The sequence below is a fragment of the Chroicocephalus ridibundus genome, chromosome 8 (assembly GCF_963924245.1).
Source record: "Chroicocephalus ridibundus chromosome 8, bChrRid1.1, whole genome shotgun sequence".
Lineage (NCBI taxonomy): Eukaryota > Metazoa > Chordata > Aves > Charadriiformes > Laridae > Chroicocephalus > Chroicocephalus ridibundus.
In genome coordinates, this window is record NC_086291.1 from 33,941,400 (window position 1) to 33,962,941 (window position 21,542).

At 44.3% G+C, this 21,542-nt stretch overlaps 1 protein-coding gene across 7 annotated transcripts in view; it reads right to left on the minus strand.

Annotated features, from left to right (window-relative positions):
• Positions 1 to 4,968: 4,968 nt before the first annotated feature.
• Positions 4,969 to 21,542, minus strand: part of CEP350 (centrosomal protein 350) — an 80,742-nt gene continuing 64,168 nt past the window's right edge. For all 7 annotated transcript variants that reach the window (XM_063344707.1, XM_063344706.1, XM_063344710.1 and 4 more), the window contains 5 exons: positions 18,786 to 20,851; positions 17,390 to 17,791; positions 17,156 to 17,302; positions 15,887 to 16,009; positions 4,969 to 8,849 (listed from right to left, as the gene is read on the minus strand). In XM_063344707.1, the coding sequence (XP_063200777.1) occupies positions 8,685 to 8,849; positions 15,887 to 16,009; positions 17,156 to 17,302; positions 17,390 to 17,791; positions 18,786 to 20,851 (2,903 nt within the window). In that variant the 3' untranslated portion in view covers positions 4,969 to 8,684. The remainder of the gene's footprint in view (positions 8,850 to 15,886; positions 16,010 to 17,155; positions 17,303 to 17,389; positions 17,792 to 18,785; positions 20,852 to 21,542) is intronic.

Sequence of the window (21,542 nt, forward strand, 5' to 3'; positions counted from 1 at the left end):
GGGCATGGAAAGCCAAAGATGAAGCAGAGGTTTTGAAACAACCCATTTTAAGATGGACTTGAGAATAACTAAGATGAATTTAAAAAAAATGAAGGAGCAGTAGCAGTCTGGGGAGGTTCTAGAAATGCCCTCCCAGCACTGCCTGCCTTTTTGTCCTCTCTTGCTTTGCACCCCCTCACTGCTAGCAGAGTCTGTGGGCAGCAAAGCACAGGGGACAGGGGATGGGTGACGCTGGATGCCCAGCTGCTGAGTCCCCAGCCAGCCCTAAAACCCAGCTTTAGGCTCTCTTGGCATATTTAGGAACCTTCTTGGTTTTCAGCTGCGCTGCACAGCAAAGCCTTCAGCGCCCACCTTGGCATCCTTAACTTTGGGAAGAGATGTGTTTTACTCCTACGTAGCAAGGCCATGGCTAAGGACCATTGTAGAGGTTCTCACGATGCACAAGTCCCCCTTCAGCAGCTGAGCGGTGGTTTTAATTCATTAAGCTCATCAGCTCTCAAATCTCCTTTCCCAGACTAACAGCCAGCAGGAATCTCCTTGAAGTCAATGAGGTGTGGGCAACACCAACAGGCTGAGAGCCTCAAAGGCCACTAAGATCTCACCAAAATCATTTAAGCGCTGCAGAACTTGTTTCGTGCACCCAAAATGGATCATTTTCACAGACACAAAGGGCTACCCTGATCGCCTCTGTGCTGGGTTAGAGAGGAGAGGAGGAAAGAGCAGCTGGGTTTTTATGTATTCAGCCTTGAAGTGCTGGAAAGGACTACACTTCGAAAAATGGAGAAAGGCTTTTACTGACCATTTTTAAAAGCATGAATCTGTCTGCAAAACACCGATAGCTCAAAATGGCCAGCTAAGCTGACCCAGGACCTTCTCACTTCCCTTTAGTTGTGAAGGTTCAGGGACAGGGAGATCCCGAAACAGACTTTCTTCCTTGAAAATTAAAGAACACGTTCCTACCTAATTGTGTGATTCCAGGAACTGACTCCAAGAAAAACACGCAACCAATGCAAGACTCATGACAGAATCACGGCAACCCCGTCACCCAGCCCTGGCATTTCGGAAGCCGTTTGGAGAAGTTCATATCCAACTCCCCTGTGAGCACCTTGGAAATACCAGTCGCAGAGGAGGCTCGACAGTTTTCCCCTCTCTCCAGCCTTCATAAGATGGGACTGACGAACTCGGTGAAGCCCTCCTCAATCTGGAGCACAGCACCACTTAAAACGTGGTCCTTCTCTAAATAAAACCAAAAAGCCTCATTTCCCTGATTAGCGTCTCCAAACAGCCTCAGAGAGCGAGTGAAAATTGTGCCACCTGCCACCTCTCAGCCAGCTGAAGTCAGCTGAGACACTCCAATCCAGGTGGCACTTTTCCACTGGTGGCACCAGTCACACCTCCGCTGAGACATGGTTTCAGCCAAGACCTCTGGCAGCACCTGTGCGATAAACCTGCCAGCTTCCGTGGCTTTGCTGAGACAGGGAATAACGTAAACCCCAACTGCTTCCCACCCCCTGCATCGGCTCTGCCGGGCTCACCCCTACAAAGACCAGGAAAACCCCTTGTAGCCCCCACTGGTAGCTGGGATTTGCCGACTACGCGAGACAGGCTTGGTCGGATACAGTCGATTTCTACCTTTCAAGCCCAACCAGCCTATAATAACAATAGACGTAAAAGAAAATCCGGGGTGCATTCTCAGGATGTGATGAATGCATTCACGTAGTTTGTGTCTGCAGAGAGACTACGGCAGTACCAGCCCCTTTCTGCTATTCACCCTCTGCTGATTCATCCCTGCTCGAAAGGACAGCAGCGACGCTGCCCTCGCTCTTTTCGGAGGGACCTGGGGGGACCGGGAGGAACCAGTACCGTCTTTGGTACGTCAGGGTAGGAAACGTTTTACCTGCAAATTTAAGATCTACTTAAAGTCATAAATCATCACCATGACCCAGGATGCACAGAGCAGATGTTTTCCACTCCAGCTCATCTGCCCAGCTTCCAGGAGCAGATCGGAGGAGGCCACACCGCCCAGATTTGCCACATCATTATTTGGCAGCTGGTTTAATTGCAGCACATGAAACTGAGAATACCACATGGATGACAATGGAGCACTCCTCTGTTGCTGTGGCAGTAGCCCTGCAACGTAAGCAAGGTCTCACCTACCACGGACTGGTGCGCCCAATCCCAGGTTCAATGAGCAGCACTGGCTCCATCACCTCCGCGGAGCAATGCAGCAAGACACAGACACCGGACCAGGCTCCTTGCCGAGCTCTTCAAGCCAAGCAACACGAAGGGTAGGATCCCCTGCAGCCTCCTTTATTTTACTGGAATAAAAGAAAATAAAATCTCCGTGACACCCAGTTTCACCTCCAGCAAACTCACAGACAAGACCCTAGTTCAAGTCAGCCTGCAAGAGGAAGCCACCTGAAACCAACATCGGGGAGGGAACACGGCCCAAGGGACACAGAAGGTCTTGCACAGCTAGAGCAAAGGGCTGGAAAACTGCAGTCGAGAGAAACATTCAAACCAACCAGGCCATCCTCGCATAGCACACTTGGCAGGCAACAGAAGGCATCTTTGCCCCAAATATCCCCCCTAGGCCCTGCTCCTGCCCAACCTTCACTCTCCTGAATTGGGCTGCTGCCCCCCAACAGCTCTGTTCTCCTCCTTTCCCCCAAATTTCTGCAGGATCTTAATTCAGGAGGAAGAAGGCAGGCGCAGGGCTGGGGCTACGGGGTTTGTTTGCTCCAGCTTCCAGACCTCGCAGGGCGCCTTTCCCTCCTTTCCCATCCCGGAGAGTGCCCTATGCTTTCAAACTCCATTACATCTCATCTGCATTCCTGCCCGCCAACGGCCCGTGCTCCGGGCTGGGTGCCAGCGGCTGGGCAGCCCCCCTCCTCTCCTTCCTGTGTGCTGAAGAGAGCTGCCGGTGTTCAGCAGCTCCCCAACAGCTCCTTTTCTTCTGAGGTCTGTGTTAATGAGAGCCCGGACACTGCAGAAGCCCTTGTGCTAGGCAGAGCGCAGCGACGACTGGAGCAGCGTCAACATTTCAAGTGCTCCAGCATTTTAGGACGTGGGATGTGGCTGCAGCTGGCACCGTGTCCCTGGGAAGGCACCTGGGAGCGGGTGGCACCTGGGAAGGGAGGCACCAAAACCGTCCCACTCCATCCAAGGGGAAGGTGGCTGCCTGCCACTGCCCAACCCGGCAGCTTCACCAGGTCCATGGGTGAAATGGCTGTTGAAGGCAACTGCGCTCCGAGGGTTCTGGGAAGAGTTGCACAAACACCACCGTAGAAAGTCAGTGCCAAAGTGAAGCAACGTAGACTTGCAAATGAAGAAATAAGAGCCTTCATTAAGCTGATTACTGGGCATCCTGGGCAAGGACAGCAGTAGCAATGCAGCAGTTTGCTGTGTCACTCGCCAGAGCGCCGTGGCAGCGTTCCCATCGCTCGAGCCATTTTAAAGGGAGGCCAGTTCTTTTGCCAGAGAAGCACAAATCAATTTTTTATTTTTTTTTTTTCCCCAATGTGAAATGCACTCTAAGCCACTTCCAGGGATGGATGCTGGCGGCTGCAAGTAGATCACTGTCCAAAAATACAGGACTCGTGGAGCAAAATCGCTGCAGGGCAAAGAAAGCAGCGACACGGATGCTCTCCTGCTGCTCGGTAATGAGAGCACAGAAGCTGCAGCACCACTTTGTCTCGGCTCTTTGGACATCAAACGACCTACCGCTGCGCTTTGGCCGGTTCAACCACCTGCGCTCAGAGGGCTGCGACGTGCTGCTCTGTCTGTACGAGGGGCTGTGGTTGCTGTTCCCGGCAGGCTCTGTCGAGGACCACCCCTACCGCATGCTGGCAGCGCGGGACTGCAGCAAAGCTGCTTCTATCGTGAAAGTCCGAGTGCAGCAAGTCTTCTTCCAGGATGAGGTACCTCTGCTAAGGAAAATCAAAGAGCAAACAACTGCTCAGCACAGTTCAAAGCCCTTACGATGGTTTTGTTCACACAGGTCCCCCGCATTTGATGCATACGCCTCTCTCGGGCAGAGTGGTGAGGAGTGGACTGACACGCAGCATCCTCCAAACTGCAAAGACCAGCACTGGGTTTTGTAGACATCTGTAGTAAATGGGAAGCAAAGCCTTTTCTGCTGGGCTGTACGGTAATAAATGGCACCAACATACAGCAGAGCCACAGGAGCAGCTGTAGGCACTGAGAGGACTCAGACACGCTTGGTCTTACACATTTCACGCTGCCGCTCGTTCGCCACGTGCCCTCACGCCTGTGGTTTGGCACCGCAACTGTTCAGCTGTTCTCTTAGAAAGCTTTAGGACCTTTCACATGTTTAAGCTGGGTTGGGTTTTAGTTTGGTGGTTTTTTTTTTTTTTTTTCCTCTCTCTCTCCTGGAAAGGAAACTCAAAGATTTAGGAGAGTTTCGCCAATATGTAAAGTTTCCAGGGAACAACGTTTGCTCCCTTGTTGAATAAGTGACTGGTGCCGGTAACAGCAGCTTTAACAATTTAGGAGCCTAATTAAGGGATCCCAAACAAGGCTGAAGCTCTGAAGAATTTAATTCCAAGACTGTTGGTTTAGCATAAAAATAGCTTCCCCCCCGCAAGTGTTTCAAACCATGAGTTTTTAAAACCTATTTTAAACAAACACATGCAAGAAGTAATTTTTCTCCTGCAGATCACGCAGTGCACTCCTGCAGTGATTACGCAATGCTATTTTCTGTTTTTGCTTTTATCAACACTCAGCTTTAACAATAAGGAAATTCTAATAATGTTATGATTATAATTAAGGCAACTCTAATGGGATTCTGTGGACTGTGGTTGGCATTCCAAGTGCAGCATCAGACAGAAAGGGGAACATACAAGGGACAAATCTCCAGGACACCTTCCGAATTAGCAACCATTTGGGTAATTATAAAGCTCCATTTTATAATGAACCAGGAAACAAGATTAATTTATAAATCAGTTTATTTACAGATTTTGTTCTCTTAAAGTACATTTCCATTACCAAAGATATTTACACTGGTGTACACAGGGACCACCCTGGTTATTTTACAATTCTTAATTACAAAAAAAAAAAAAAAAAAAAAAGCCAACGAAAACCCAAAACAACCCCTCCACGTCCGTGGGTCTGTCTACTGTGTAAAGCTGCTCCGGATGTGAACATTAGCTGAAACTGGCCCAAAAACCGAGTTACCAGGTTATTTACACATACACAGTAAACGGGTTTCTTTTCAGCATCTCCACAACACAGTAGACAGGGAGACGGAGCCTCCGAAAAGGCGGCTTTGCAAATGTGTATCAAAAGGCTCTGCAAAGTCAAGGAAAAAAACTAGTAAATGCAGGTTAATTACAGTATTCCTCTCTCATCTGTATATATTTTTGCATTTAACATTTAAATTACAAATAAGTTCAATAGTTCGCTTTCTTCCGTTTTAGTTGACTTGTAAACACTTCAGATACACTAAATACCTTGTAAGATTCAACTGTTTCTCTGCCGAGAAGTACTTTATTTTCCTAATATTCTTAAGGTAGCAAAGGGATATCAAAGTTGGAACCGCACGCAGTTCCTCGCAGAATAGTCACTTAAAAGGTCTCTATCACTGTGCTACTGAAGATCTTCTGCAGGTACACACTTTATTCAAGTATTGCAAAAAGCTAAGGCCACTTTTTCAAGAAAGGGAAGTGAACAAGACGGGATTTTTCAATCTCTCGTTCCACTTTGTGAGCAACAAGCCTTTTCCAAAAGGCAGAAGCACTGCTATTCCCCAGCTCGGCTCAGGGAGCATCCCACTGTGACCGGGGTACTCACGCTCCTTCTCCTCACAAGCCTGGGCTTTCCCACTTGGCACAGGGATCCTTCCGAAGAGGGAACGACATCTCCCCAAGCGATGACAGCCACTGCCCCTAACAGCTTAGAGGTCTCATGAATGTCTCAGCCTTGAATCTTTTAACCAAGACCCAGAAATATCATCTTGTTCTAAAAATGAGAAGGCTGGGGGAGAGGAGAGAAATAGAGAATTCGGCCTCTGTGAGACTCCAGGCTTCCCCACACCTTCTCACTATCAGCCACGACGCAGACAGACCATTGCTTCATCGCGGTAATCATCAGTCCACAAGTACTCAACGCACTCGAGGTTTTGAGCATACACTCAGCTCAAAGCAACTCAACACACCTGAGGTATTGAGAAGATAATTCACATACGTTCAAGTCTTTTTAGGGTTGCTCCTATCAAGGATTGCTACCAAAAATAAACGGTGATGTTTGCAAAGGAATAAAGCCATTACTTAGATACAGCTTCCTTCTGCCCAAACAGCTGTAAAAATAGTTACGACTTCTGTTGAGGGTGCTAAACTAGGGCTATCCAAGCCAGCAAGACAACAGGCACATGATCTCCAGTGGTCCCCAGCACCTCGTCAGGCCAACTGTATAACCTTCTCCCTGCTGGCGGACACACCAGAAAAGCCGTGCCAGCCCCGCAGAACAGCCAAAAAGGCTTGGGGGATGCAGGGCAACCTTCTCAATACTGGATGTGCTATCTACAGAACAGAAACAAACTTCGTTTCTGTGATACTCCAGCCACAAACCTACGCTGCAGGTTTCTGCCGCCTTTCCGTAATTGCTACCTATAAAAATAACGATCCTTGCTATTGAAGAAGATACACCCAGGAAAGGGAATCTGAGGTGGTGACCCAGTCAGTGACACCATGCTGGTTAAATGCAGCAGCTTTAGTTTGCTTCTAAATTAAGCATTTGAGAGTTTCCTGGTTCAGCATCATGAGATTTTACGTGGACAAGTGAATCACTTTGGGGAACAAAAGCTGAACAACGCTCCACCGCGACCACTTCACTTCCAGCCAGCCAGAAGGGCCACTAGTATGGAACAGACACGCACAGGCCCGTTGGAGGTGTTCCCATACACATACAACATGGCCTCCTCCTTGTTCTTCCACTCATTAAGCTCCCACATGAATACGTCTCACCATTAACTCGTACGTGAGGTGCTGGCAATACTGTATCTGAGAATTTGCATGGACCTCTGTCGAATCCAACATTTCCCAGTGCTGTCCCTGAAGAATTACCAGCTGTGTGTCATTGTGCAAAATGCAAATACTCCAATGATAGCTTTTTAAAAAAAAAAAAAAAGGTGGAAAAGAGAAAACAAAATGGAGCAGTAGCAGAGGTATGCATAGCAGGAAGCCCAAGAACCAAGCAGATGAAAGAAATAGTAGAGATCTCCCCGCCACATCTATCACGGGTTGCGGCATCTTTGGGGCACCTCCGAGGGCTTCAAAATGTCTTTCAGCACTCCAGTGTGTCTGGAGAATCTGACTCTCCTCTGGGCCTTGTCCCAGGTTAGCAAACAGGGACATCCACTATTAAGGCATCAACGTTTGACCCCAGACTGTCTGTGTTCCTCCAATAAAAACACAAGAATGGAAGGGACAGGTTAAGAAGGAGCACTCAGCAGAAGGATGTCTGTCTCAAGAAGCTGGAGGTTTTGTGTCAAGAATACAAGGCTCTGGAAGTTTCCAGAACAGATGCTTTCTCAAGTTTTCCTGTCTCAAAACATAAGACAGTGCAGCCAACTGCACAGGACACTCTCCTATAACCCACATAATAAATTATCTGAAAATAAATAAAAAACCCACACGCACAAAACATGCAGACAGTCAAGCACTGGACACTGCTTTCTTTGGTGAATACACTCTGTTCTCTAAATTGTTCAAGTAACAGCTGCTCCAATTTAGCAGGTGACAGTAAGGGAGGAAGCTGAGGGACTGAAGGCCAAATTTTTGGGAGGAAACATTTTCCACTCCTGCATGTCTCGTGCCTGAGAAAGTCCTGAGTATCCGTTATCTGGGAGCAGCTGGTGCTCCAGGAAGAGAAGAAGTGCTACACAGTAGGAGGAGACTTGTCCAGGGGTTAATCTTTCACGCTTGACATTAGATAGCCTTTATCTTGCTCCACCTTGGGACCAAAGCAAGTTACATAGGAAAAGCAGCAAGAATTCTTTACTTGAATGCAGAAAGCAACATTATCTAATTTCCCTGGACTGGCTGGCACCACACTTGGTACCATATCACAGAAGAAAGGTGAAAACCAACTTCACAGAGAAGGAAATTAAATGGGCTCCGGAGCAGAAAAAACCGATGCACATTGTTAGGGCTGCAGGAGAAGAGGTGTTAAGATTATAACACTCTTCAGTACGGTAAGTCTCCACTTATGACTAAAACCTGACCAAACCGTTTCTTCTCCAAATTACTCACATTTTGTAAAGACAAGTTGAGTACTGATGGCTGACAGCCATTCCAGCAAAGCATCCCGTATCCCACCTTAACCCAACCCTTTCAGAGCACAAGCTGAACTTGTCAAAGCCCCAGGCCGGGGCCCCAGACAGCTGCTGACAGTTATGTGGCATAACTGCATTGGCACACGAACAGTCTTGAGCACTCCACAGTACAGCCTCGAGTGAGGGATCAGCTTGTTCCAAACAATGAATCCGGTGCGAGGGCTCCAGTGGTGGCGGATGCAAATTCAGGTTCCTTTAATCACAGCTCAAATGCCTTTAAACTCCACACGTAAAAGTCCAGCAGCAGCGCTTGCAGGGTGGAGAGTACGTCAGGAGTCAGAAAGGCCGGTGACTCAGTGGTTACGCAGCTGTAAGTTTATTTTCAGCACTGTCAGACAAGCAGCAGTCTCCGCTGTTTCTCATTTATCTGGTTCAGTACCTCAACAGTGTCTCTGATTAAGGCCTCGAAGATCCCGTCTGCCAACTGCATCTTTACACACAGTTCATCCTCATCATAGTTCACCCACTGCGCTTCTTCCTCATGAAGTTCTTGCACCTTGGAGGTTAGAAAGGAAAAGGCAAAACAAACATTACAATTCTGTTGCTCTAGGATAATACGCCCTGCAAAGTTCCAGAAAGAGTCCAAAACACGGCGCATCTGCCAATGACGTATCTGTGTTTGTAAGAGATTACAGGAAATGCTTGCAATAGCAAAATGAACACAGATCTATTTGAACCAGGCTGTTACACCGTATGAACATTTTCTACCTTTCATTTTAGTATCCATTTTAAAGGATTTCATATTCCTGCGCAAGTTTTTCACTTGAATGAACTCAGCTAATGGGATATTCCTGGCCAACAGCAGAAGCTCCATTAAAAAAGTCCCTAATTGTGTATTTGCAAGAAGCTGATTCCATGCAGCTTAAACTGGTAAGAAACCATGCAAAGGCCTTGAACAGGGGAAGAACTGGGGAAGGAAAAGAAAAGACTTTACTGCAGTTCAGTTTGTTTGAATAAGAATTAGGAAACCTAAAGGAAGTAACTAACTTTTCCAGTTCTTCTCTATAGGAAGACAAAACGCTGCATGTGTTGTATGATAGTATTACAAGGCATTTGCACAGAATACTCCATGCTTCATTGGATTTGAGAACATCATTACAAATGGAATTTTGTACCATTACAGCTAAAAGACTAACTCAAAGAGTATGCATTTCCTTCTATTCCTGAATTGTTGACAAGCGAAATCCTGTTTTACAGGTCATCGGTAAATAAGTATTTTAGTACCAGACAGAAATATATAATTTAATTCAGCAAATCAAGTCTTATCGAGAGCCTATCCAGACTGGACATCTCCAACTAAACTTATTTAAAATTTGTCTTGGCATCCATTTCAGTATTACAGATACACCCAAACCCAAAGTTCAAACTTTTGAGAAAAGAAAGAGTGCGTGCAAACATCACTCATATTAAAATGACAAAGCAAACCTGCTGAAAGCTTTTTCTCTGCTCAGCTTCAGCAGAAAGCTCCTCTGACTGTAAATCCTGCGCTCAGAACTCAAAACACATTTACACTGTCCACATAGAAAAGCGGGCCAGACACTGCCAAAACAAGGTTAAAATGTACGGAAAATCCGTATGTAATAGTGTCATTACCTAAAGAGAATACAAGAGCTACAGCCCCAATATCCTCTCTCCGTCTTTTGCCTGAAGACAAACCACCCAGAAACCTGTGTGTTTTGAAGGTGACAGCTGCTGTAGCATAATGATGATTCAACAACCCAAACACTGTGTGAAGCCCAAGAACAAGCTGCTATGGGAACCCCAGGGAACCGGCACTGCTTCAGGGTCTGTAGCCATTCATAAGGCTTCAGTTATACATGGAGTTTTAGTCTGGCAGCTCCTTTCTGCCTCTCTTAAGAGAGCTTGGGGAGAGGGGCAGGGATCTCATCCTGCAAACAGCTTTGGAGGAGTCACGCTATATGCTTCCAAATCTCTGCGCTAGCACAGCAAGCGCTCCTCGGCTGTCAAAGACAAGGTATTAATGGTTTCATTATGCTTCTTACTAATAAGGAAAAAGCACCAACATTGAGTGTTGTAGGTGAAAAATAATTTAAATTGAATGCTAACAAGCCACAGATAATTGGCTATAAATTTGTGGGGGGTGAATGTCTGAAACAGACTTCTGAACTCTCTCTCAAGCAGAAACTTGCTGCCTGCAACTGGTACGCGCTGGTTGTAAATTTTGATAAACCCTGGACTAAACAATAGCAGCATGTCCCAAGTCCTCTTATCAATAAAGAGGCATAAGATAGAAGAACCAATTTAGAAGCTGATCATGTGTTGTGTGTCTGTATCACAGACTATTTAGACGAGGAAAAGCACAAGATAGGTGTCACAAAAAGAAGAGGTGGTGCCCAAAAGAAGGGTTCCCAAAAAGCAGAAGCAGTCTGGGAAAGAAAACAGGTTCCCCAAAGGGAGAAGGTGAATATTCTGGCTGGAGGAAAGATCCTGGAAATGGGGGAAGATCCTGGTGATGAAGGAGGTGGGTGGAAACAAATGCCGAGAGATGCTCAGGGACCTTGACTGATGACAGCCAACTGTGAGCAGCTGCACAATACCCACCAATGCGATTTTCTGCCCAAACCTCCGAGACCAGCAGTGACCTCGCTGCTGGGAAGCAAAGCCGAAACCTAGTGAACGTAACACTGGATGTAGGGGGGAAGCAAGTGAGTGAAACAACTAAGCAGGTTAAAAGCACTGATCTCACCAGTCCTTAAACAAACCCTAAAATCCAGATCCACGCTAAGCTGTTGCTTATACTGTCTCACTTGCAACAAAGTGATGGGACAGTTCCTTTACTGTGCTCCAGAAGGAAAAAAAAAAATAAAAATGAGATTCACGGGACAAAGAAACACAAGTAAACAAGAGAGGACAAGGTAACTCGATCCAGGCAGAGAAAGGCTGGATGTTAAATAGCAGCAGAAAGAAAAATTGTATCAGTGATTAATTTTCTTTTGCCTCTATCACTCCCCTCTTCTCAGAGGCACAGGGCACAATTTCCTTTGGCATTAGGAAGACTTCCTTGAGCATACTTTTGGAAAACTAGGAGAATGTGCAATTTGCAGCTGCAGGCAAGTCTTGTTTATACTGTATTCAGAACACGTGTGGAAACTGCCACACTGCTTTGCAGCCCTAGCTGCAGACATCTGAGCCAAGGAACTTGCCACTGCTTTCTCTAGAAAACGTTTGATCCGTTTGTTGTAGTATTACAAACTTTTTCTAAGCAATAGAGGCAATTTGCTTATATTTGGCTTAGGTTTGGCGACTATCATGGCTTTCATGGAAGTGGGCTTTGCATTGCCTTCAGTACACGCACAGCATTTAAGTTCTTGCACATTCTCATGACAAAAGAAAAAATTTTCCATATGTGGTACCAGGAAGTACCAGGGAGAAGCTGCATTTGTGCCAAGTCAGGAAAAGAAACCCCCAGTTCTAATGAAACTGAATTCCATCCTACAGGAAAAGATAAATAGTGACACAATGCAGAAGGGCTGTGTAGTATGGTTTGTGTTATGGTTTGTGTGTGCTTTGGTTTTTTTTTTGTTTGTTTGTTTGTTTGTTTTTTAAACACTCCAAGAAAGAAGGCAGCATGCACACAAAAGAAAAAAAAATAATCAGGAGATGATGAGGTAGCATGATCCTGCTGGTCATCTACTAAATGCCAGAGTAGCCAAAAAACAGTACTTAAAAGACTATAACCTAAAGGAAACTTTAGAAAGAAATTAGTAAGTTGTGATTTCTGAAGGTTCCCATTCAAAACCATGAATATCTGCAAAATAAGCCACATTTAAGGAGTAAGGAGATCATTTCGAGACTGGAAAGTACAAAAATCCAGAAATAAACTACTGCCTTGGAGGAATGCCAGTAGGAGGAAGGCAGGCAGGTGCATTCTCACAGCCCTTCACTCTCAGCGTGCCTGGAAATCTTAAGATGCACGACTGTGCATACGGGCGGGCTTCGATTCTCTTCTTATTGCTGCACTCCTCTTTTGGGTTTAGATCTCGGGCACCAGAGAAGTGAGCTTTCCAATTAAGGTGGCTTGATAGGAACAGCTTTGCTTTGTTGCAGAGTTCCAAACTGCAGGGAGAGAAACACTCTAGCCATTAAGTCAACAGGTCAGAAGATCAAGTACTTTTCAGCACTCTTTTGGCAGGCTTCTCAGGTGTGAAAGATAAACACAGAGGGTTGGCAGTATCATGTGAGCTTTGCTTTCTCAAGGTCCGGCTAAAAGGGAAGGGGGGGTGGCAGGGAAAGCAATGGCAGAGTTTGTGCAAACAGATCAGCACAAGGAGTTTTGGCTGAAGACCCAAGTGAAAAAAACAAAGTAGTGGAAACAGTCTATTGTTAGCACCTGAACTTAAATAAGAAAATATGAAGGTTCTTGCTGTAGTTTAAAAAGAGGTTTTGAAAGGTGCAGGCAGGCCTGATGTACCACAATGTGGCACCTCAGCCTACGTGTACAACTGAGACTCTCCCACAAAGCACAGACGCTGTGCATGTGATAAAGGTGGCAACATGAAGGGACATGAGAAGAAAGCAAACACCTCAACATTCCTTTAACTTGATTTTAAACAAAGCAGCTTTTTATAAACGTGAACCTCCTGTACTCATTTACTGAAAGCCAAGATTTACTGTAAATGTTAATAACTGCAGCAACTATCCAGCAGATCAGAGCTCTCTCAAGAAATCCCAATACAATTGCTTTCTGAGGATGGAGATGCCTGATCAAAGCTGACACAGAGATGCCTGATCAAAGTTGACAGAGCTGCAAAAAAAAAGAAGAGGCAGCTTCTGTCTCTGGCAGAAAAACCTGGGTAACTATATTAGTGTCAATGCTGGGAAAGCACAACCAAAAGTGAAAACGCAACTAAAGATGCAGTGACGGGGGAAAGTAGCAAAGATCAAGGCAGAGCAAGGAGGTGATGCGCTAATCCATCCTGTTCTCCCTTTAATTCCCAGCAGGTTCGAAGACTGACTGAAGTCACCCCACGGGATCCCGCATCGCAGAGAGCACGAGTGCAGCACAGGACGCTTCTACTGCTGTGCCTCTTCCCCACAAGGCTGAACCTTTGGTGGAGACAAGAACCACTGGGAATTGGGTTTAGTATGATAAATCCAGAAGGACACGTCCAGGGCTAATCAGGGAGAGATTAAGCTGGGAAGAATAGCTTGGCACTTGCTTCTGGGCCTTCAGAGGATATAAAAGCAAATTCAGCCGTCAGCCATGGCTCCTGGTTTTAGAGCCGTCTGACCATCCAGGCAGATGATGCCACTACTTGACAGTTGTTAATAATGTGCTGGAGAAGGCAGCATACAACAGAATCCCCTTCCTCTCTATCAAAACCCCTCTCACCCTTAGTCGTGCCTAGCTCCCGGGTCAGAGAGTACTGGACAGTCAGATGTGTTCAGTCCTCTCAAAGTCACTAAAATTACATAGTTGTCTCAATAGAACACTATCAAAGGATGTTTTCATTTGAAGGTTAGTTTTACTTGAAGGGGAAATGAAGAAGCTTAGAAGGACCTGTTACTTAAATGCAAATAACAGGAGCTTAAGAATGTTTACCTCTGCTTTAAGAAGATTGTGTTTTCTTTTAACAGTCTTTGTCTTTACAAGCAGCAAAAGAATGCGGAGAATCAAACAGCTCACATATGTACTCACATCACATCCCCTGCACATTGCAAGAAGTGTATATTGGCTAAATCTTCACGAAAACTTGAAGAAAGCACTTTCAGTTGAGATTTCTAAAGAAGCTTCCAGAGATTTCTAAAGAAGCTTCCAGAGCACCTAAACCTACCAAATAAGTCTTGATTCCTCTTTCAGGAAATTGCTATGTTGTACTGCTTGAATATACTTCAAACAAAATTTGGAAAACTCACAAACTGACCTCTCAGGGCTACACCGTGAGTTACCAGCGGATAGGCAGCAGATCTTGCACAGACCTGTGTATCCACTTATGACCTTGGATTTACATTATCACTGAACTCATGACCTTAAGTTCAAGTTGGAGACTAACTAGGAGACAGAGAAAGCTACCCAGATACGTCATGCTTTCTACAGATTTTAATAAAACAAGGTAAGAGAAATTGAACACCTTCTCCTTAGGTTTTTGGTTAGAAGTTTCTCTGACAGTGTCACATTACAGTATAAATTTGTTAGCAAATGTCACTGAGACTACCTTATTCATAAAGCACGGCATGCTGCTATCTTCACAGAGTTATTCCCAGTCTTCAGCTAAAATTTTATTACCATGTTCTTGGAAGAACAAAATAAAATTAAACACATTATTTATTAAGCCAAGCTTGTCAGAGCTCCATTAATCTTTAATGTCTGTGGTTGCATGTAAATCACAGACCGGATCGTCTGAACTTACTCCACCTAAAGCACTTTGAATGCCTTTCAACTAGAACAATTTTTCCAGTCAGGAATCTCTCTTTCCAGGTATGGTTCAAAGAAATTAGGAAGTCGGTACACAAGCACAATAGTTGTACTATTATTTCTCTCAGGGATCTAAACATAGGACTTCTTCGTGCATACTTCAACAGCTTCTATATCCCAGAATCAAGTGTACTAGGATATGCAGGTCCCAAACATAGATATTCTATTTACATACAGTTAAAATTAAACCCCTGGGAAAAAGCCCGTGTTGGAAACATTCCACTGATGGGCCATTAAAAGACCACACGACCCATGATTCGAAGTTACTTATAAGTGCGCGTGTGTGGAATCAATTTCAGGTATAATTAAGTGAAGCATGGTGCTAATGACGACTCATATTCCCAAGCAGAACCTTCACTATCATTATAGCCAATAAAGATGTTAATCATCCTGCAATACAAGCCAACAAGTAACTTACAAAAACTAGTACACAGCCAGACACGCTCTATCTTACGCAGTTTTAAGACTGAACTGCCTTCGCCCCGGCAGCACCTGCATTCACTAGCTCACGGCAAGTACTAGAAGAGCAGAAGTCCTGCTTGTTGCTTAGCTTTGAGGAAACGCTTAGCTGTGGGTACCATCTGGCAGACTGGTTAGCTTGTACTGGGGATCATCATCTCCCATACTGTTGAGTCCCATCTCAATGACTTTTGCAACCTTTCAGTTGAGTCTGGTTAGCAGTCTGGTCTATGAAGTTCTCAGAATCACTGTCTCCAAGTTAAACAACATTACTTCAAAATTTAAAGTAAGAAGGAAAACATATTCCCTTCCCAAAGAAAAAGTTTACTCTCCTTTCAGTCAAATATTTCAGTGTTTCCTTCTGTAAATTCATGCTTTAAACTTCTGGGAGTGGGCAAATTTATACTCCAGACAAATCAGTAGCCACAAACAGAGAATTCACTCAAGTCACCTTACTTCACTGACACTGGACTTCAGTTTTCGTCAATAAGGTGCTCTCCAAAATTAAACACTTTCTATCAAGATCTCACGTGCATTTTGTATTCTTTAAACAGCATGATTGAATACTGAAAAATACAGTCACACGTCACGCTTCAGTGGACAGTATCTGACATGATTGCTCATTTTCATCCACTCACCAGTATATGATCCACTCGGTCTCGTTTCTTCCGTCCAAATTTCATCATCTTCTGCCAGTCCGTTTTGTGATTAGGCTCCTTCCTCAGGCTGAACAACTTCAGTACTTCAGCTGCAATGAAGCTCTACGGAACAGCAAAGGTGAGATTTAGTACACTTGAGCTAAGAAATGAAATGCATGCACAAAGTACCTACTCTCAACAGTCACATTATAGAATGTTAACAGCTTTCTGTTTAGCTAAGAGACATGTGGTGTATGCAAGAAAGCTACGCTGAAAAGTCTTTGAGGCAGCATTACACAGGCAGAACAATTATTAAATCCAGAAGTGTGTGTGTGGGGGGAACGACACCCACTGCTGTAACAATCTTGAGAACAGAAACTTTCAATTAAACAGTACAGCAAACAGGAGATTATGACAATTCATTTTATGGGATTAAATTAAAGCAAAGCAGGGTGGGAGTTTAGTGTCCTTGTCCTGTGCCCCTGCTCTCCCCTGCCACATGCTTTTGAAATTCTTCTCAACTAACGGAGTGATCTAGGTACTATTTCTGTCTTTTCTATACAGTTAACGTGCTGTATCTTCTGCAGGTTAATCAAAATACAGTTAAAGCTCTCCCAGTTTCAGAAGAAACAATACAGGTGGAAATCTTCATTGCGTCCTGTATGGAAGGTTCTTTGTTGAGACAGTTTTTTTCCAAATGTGAAAGTTTCGCCTAGGTCCAGTCACGCTCCAGCTTCTTGGGGTTGTGTCCTTTCTTGAGCAATACCACCAGTAACAGGAGACCTCCTCTCGCTTGCCAAATACAAGAATGCCCTCACCAGTCAAATTTTGTGTACCTCTGGGCAACTCCTGCTGTCCTCAGTACGACTGGCATAGATGTGTCTGAGTAAAAAAATCCACCAGCTCGTTCCATTTGGCCCAATCCTGAAGTTGGATCCATGCCAATATACCCATACAGAGTTCCGCTGAAATCTGCTAAAGCAGCAGTCTGTCAGCATACCAATTTTATAAGACCAAGGTCATCCTGGTAGTTCTGCACAGAGGACTAAGGTTTAAATGCAACCAGTACCAGCAAAAAAGGAGAGGGAGGCAAATCTGTCAAGTAAAAAAGGAACATTTCAACCAACTCCCTTCCGGGTTTGTAATCTCATTTCTCTTTTCAACTCATCTCTTGCTGGATACACCTGTTACGATCTTCTAACACTCAGGCAAGTGCCAGTACAGCATTTTTCATCCCACTTTCCCTGCATGACAAAGATTTCTTCCTACCTTGATTTCACCTAGATCATTTGGATCTTTCACTCGGCGAAAGTAAGCAGATGCGATCCTACACGGTTTCATCCAAATAGGCTGATTTAGGTTAGGATCCTCAGCAAAGATTTCCCCAAAGATCTCTCTTGTTAAATCAAATACCACCTTAACAAAGAAAGAAGTAAGAGTTAAGGGTGCTGCTGTTCATGGTAAACATTCAAAGGGCAGGAACAAAATGCCTGAAGACCGTACCTTTTTATAAACCTGCTTGTTTATTGTGTCTGTGTCCTGCTCTTTGAGGGTACTGCTAAGATCTGTATGAAGGCCGAAACTTTGAAGATCGTGACCCAGCTCTTTCAGTTTCCAGAGTTCCTCAGCTGCTGCATGGACCATTCCTTCCACCTCCACCGCAGTATGAGGGACCGCCAAAGGCTCCTCACACGGCTTTGTTGGCACTTTCTGCGGTTCTACCTTGGGCAGCACTGCTGGTTCCTCAGCTTGCTTGTGCTGGACCTTATGGGAACTTAGGCCATAGTCCTCATCAAACCAGTCTTGATCATCTCCCAGCACACTCAGGAACTCCCGATTGAGCTCCAGCTCTGCCAGTCTCTTTGCAAGCTCTTCCTGACCACTGGCACCAAACACTGGACTCTCCTGTGAATTAAGAGCCACAGAGTAAATACAAAAGGGATGTCACACTGTTATCTAACTCAATTTATATTTTCAAATGCTTTACTGATGTAACTGGCAATATATCCACAAATACTCAGAAAAATAATAAACAGCCCCCAGTAAAATTAGAAATATTTTGATTTAAATACCTGGGGTTTCTACCACTACTGATGAATGCTTTTAGAGGGTTCCTACATATCTTAAAAGACTGTGACCTATCCACTGTCTGTTCCTAACGTTCAACTGTTTATGAAAGGCCGAGTGGTTAAAATACCGATAATGTGACATACAACTTTTCACTTCACGTACCAGCAGTCTCAGAGCTAAATCGGCAGCCTAAAAGCTTTTAGCAGATGAGGGCCGTTTTAGTGACTGAGCAGTGCTCACACAGATGAAATGGGCTGAAGCTTTCTGTGATGATAATATATTGACATCAATGGCAAATCAGACAGGTTTATTGGGATCTTCAGCAGAAAGGCCCAGTCCTGTATCTGTATCATTAATGGTTGTTCTGAGGAAGCCTGAAATTCCACCACTCATGATATATTAGTTCAGTGGATAGAGCAGTCTGACACCTTAATGACCTCCACAGCAACTAATTATGTTTGAGGATGATTATTTCATACCAAGAGTAGACAGAGGTAACTTCATGGTTTATTGTATTTTGCCATTTTTAGAATAAAAACTGAGGGTAAGGATTAATACAAGTTGAATATGTAGGCAAGATGCAACCCAAATGAAGTATTTTTCACTTTCATGTGCCAAAATGTGTCTTCCAGCCTGTAAGGCGACCAAAACGAGCTAGGGACCGGGATAGGCAAGAACACACAGGTAAGAGACATACATACAGGCAATCTCCAATCACCAAACAGAACTCGTGAGAAAACAAACTGGTGCCACACAGCATTCCTCAGATTGAATCACCATCAAAGGAACAATCAACTCTTAAAATCAGTGCTCGATGTGTGTTACTTACTGGTCGGGGACACATGTCTGGAGAGGAAAGTTCTTCTCTTTCATCTTCCAAATCCGAACTTAGAAAGAAGTTACTCATTCCATCAGGAATCTGGTCTTCTACCTGCTTGGATGGGGCACTGGATTCCTCCTTCACTTCACAGAGCTCCTGGTTGCTGAGCTGGATTTTCTCATTCCTGACCTTCTTTATTTGCTGTAACTGATTGACTGTGTCTTTCACAAAATCCCTAAGTAGACTGTCTGTCAGCAAACTGACCTTTTCCAGTTGGTCTTTTGACTTTTCTTCCTCTCTAAGTGGTAGTCTAAGCTGGGCTTCTAACTGGCTCTTTTCTTTTGTCAGCAAATCCAGAAGTGGAGTTGCAGGCTTCTCCACAACTCCAGGAGAGAGATCGTCCAACTTTTCCGCACATTCTTCCCCTAGTGTCTTCTGCCTCTCAAGTTTTTCAGAAAGGAAATCTGAGATGTCATCCAACTGAACAGTGGAAATCTCACCCTCAAAACCAGAAATGAGAGGAGCAAGGCTGGCCTCCTCTTTTACAGCATGCTTCAGATAATCCACCACTGACTGTTCTGGGGCAAGTGATTCAGTAGGTACAGAAATCTCCTTTATGCTGTTTACTTTAGAAGACGACTCCTCATCAACCCTTTCCCCAGCTGAGGCTTCTGAAACAGCTGTGTCTGCAGGAGCTTTATCCTGGGAGTAGTTTTCTGTTGCATCTCTGCTCTGGCTTTCATCTTCTTTGCCAGGTTTGGAACTTCCTCTGTCTTTCTGCTCAGCTTTGTGTTGCTTCTCCAGTTTATCGTCGAAGAATGAGTCTTCATCCTTATTTGTGTCTAAATGGCTATCAACACTTTCTGTAATGTGAGAGATTTTTTGAGGAGGAGCAAAAATACCATGTTTCTCTTTGCAATCAAAATATTTAATACCATCGTAAGTTCCATTATTGTTCCCTTCAGGTTTATCCAACTCCACGCCAGCCCAAAACCCTTTGGCAAACTTAGTCAGACCTTTGAATCGCAATGTTCCAGGTTGGACTTTACTCACAAGTACTCTATCACCAATGTTGAAGTTTGGCAAACTATCTGTTTCTTCTGTGATCAAAACAGGGGCCCACAGCGGTGATTCAGTAGGGGTCTGTTCTTGCTCCACATCTCTGCGCTCAGTATTTTTTATAAGTTCTGTTGGGGACTTAAGTTCTAATAACCTCTCTGAATGCATGCTACCAGAGAGAGAGAAAGACCTGTCACTGAGGTATTCACTAATTTCACCATCACTGCCAAGGCTGGTGGACCTACTTCTGCTGGTTTGTGTGTGCTGCGAGTGCTCTGTCAGTGACTGAGCATCCCCGTTAGGAGAGAGAAGAGATGCTTCAAAGTCATCTTTGTAATGTTGCCCAGGAAGTGTTTCTTCAACTGATGCTCGTTTTCTGGAGGAAGATCCTTCAAAGTCTTCAAGGTATGATGGCTCCTTTTGACTAAAGAGTTGTTCTGAAAGCAGATAACCCTTTTCCTCTGCTGATTTGTGAGAGTACTCTTCCGCGCTCGGGGCAGTGACAGCATCTTTATCTGCCTGTCTCTGTTCTAAGATTTCTTCCGTACCATGAAGACTTGCCACATCCAAACCAAAGAGCTCCTTCTGAGAGTGTTTGTTTTCAGAATGGAGGACTTTCTTTGGAAGGATGTCAAATGAGCTCTCCTCTTCTTTATCTAATGTCAACAAGACATCAGAACTCTCCAAAGGCTTAACATGAGAACCTTCAGTCTCATATTCCTCGGACTTTATGTATTCCAAATCTTCTTGTATCTCAGATTTATGACTGAAGGCAGCCTCGTCATTGGATGCTTTTACCACATTGTTCATTGACCCATGGAATATCCTGCTAATGTCTTTCATGTCTTTGAGAAGAGATGATGAGGGTATGTTATCTAAGGAATCACCAGATCCTGCTCTGGAACTCCTTGGTGATATTAAAACAGAAGATGTTCCAGAAGGTCCTTCTGCATGAACATCTGTCACCTTCTTGGTGTGCACAGACACAGATCTCTCGGTTCTTGATGACACAGCATCTTGAAGGAAAATAAAAAGTGAATTACAGCAGATTGTATAGCCTGCATTGCTTTATTGAAAACTGCAACCACAGGCAACATCAAAGTTTCTATGCTAAAAGAAGATACAAACTGGCTCCTTGGAAATATGTATTTCTACTTGTCCTATGAACATGAGCAATGTTCTTTCAGTTCCAGTGTTTTACAGCTTTCTTTTGGATTCTTGTCCTTGTACCAGTATTTCATAATGCCATGCAATACTGAGCCCAAGGTAAGGGCTCAGTTATTTGCAAGCCGCAAATACAACCAAGATTAGAATGGTAGATAGTGATTAGATAATGATCAACAGCAAAACACTGAGAAGTATCTAAAGAAACCCCCATTCCTAAATTCTTCATTGTTTTTGGTTTCCTTACTTTCCTCAAGTGATAAAGGAACAAGAAACAGAAGAAAGGAAAAAGTGTGTCACTCACTTATGGTTTCAAATAAACCTCAGCAAGAGTAAAACTAAATACTGATTATACGGGAAACAGCAGAGGCAGAAGCCTAATAAATAACAATAGTAAAAAATACAGCTTGATCATTACGGTTTTATGAAGTCTGCATCCTTTCTTAAAACCTCTTCTTGATTCAAGAAGGAAAAGATTAAAGAATTTTAACACAGTCAGTCTTCAAGATTTTCTTCTGCAGTACATATTCTTCCAGTTACATA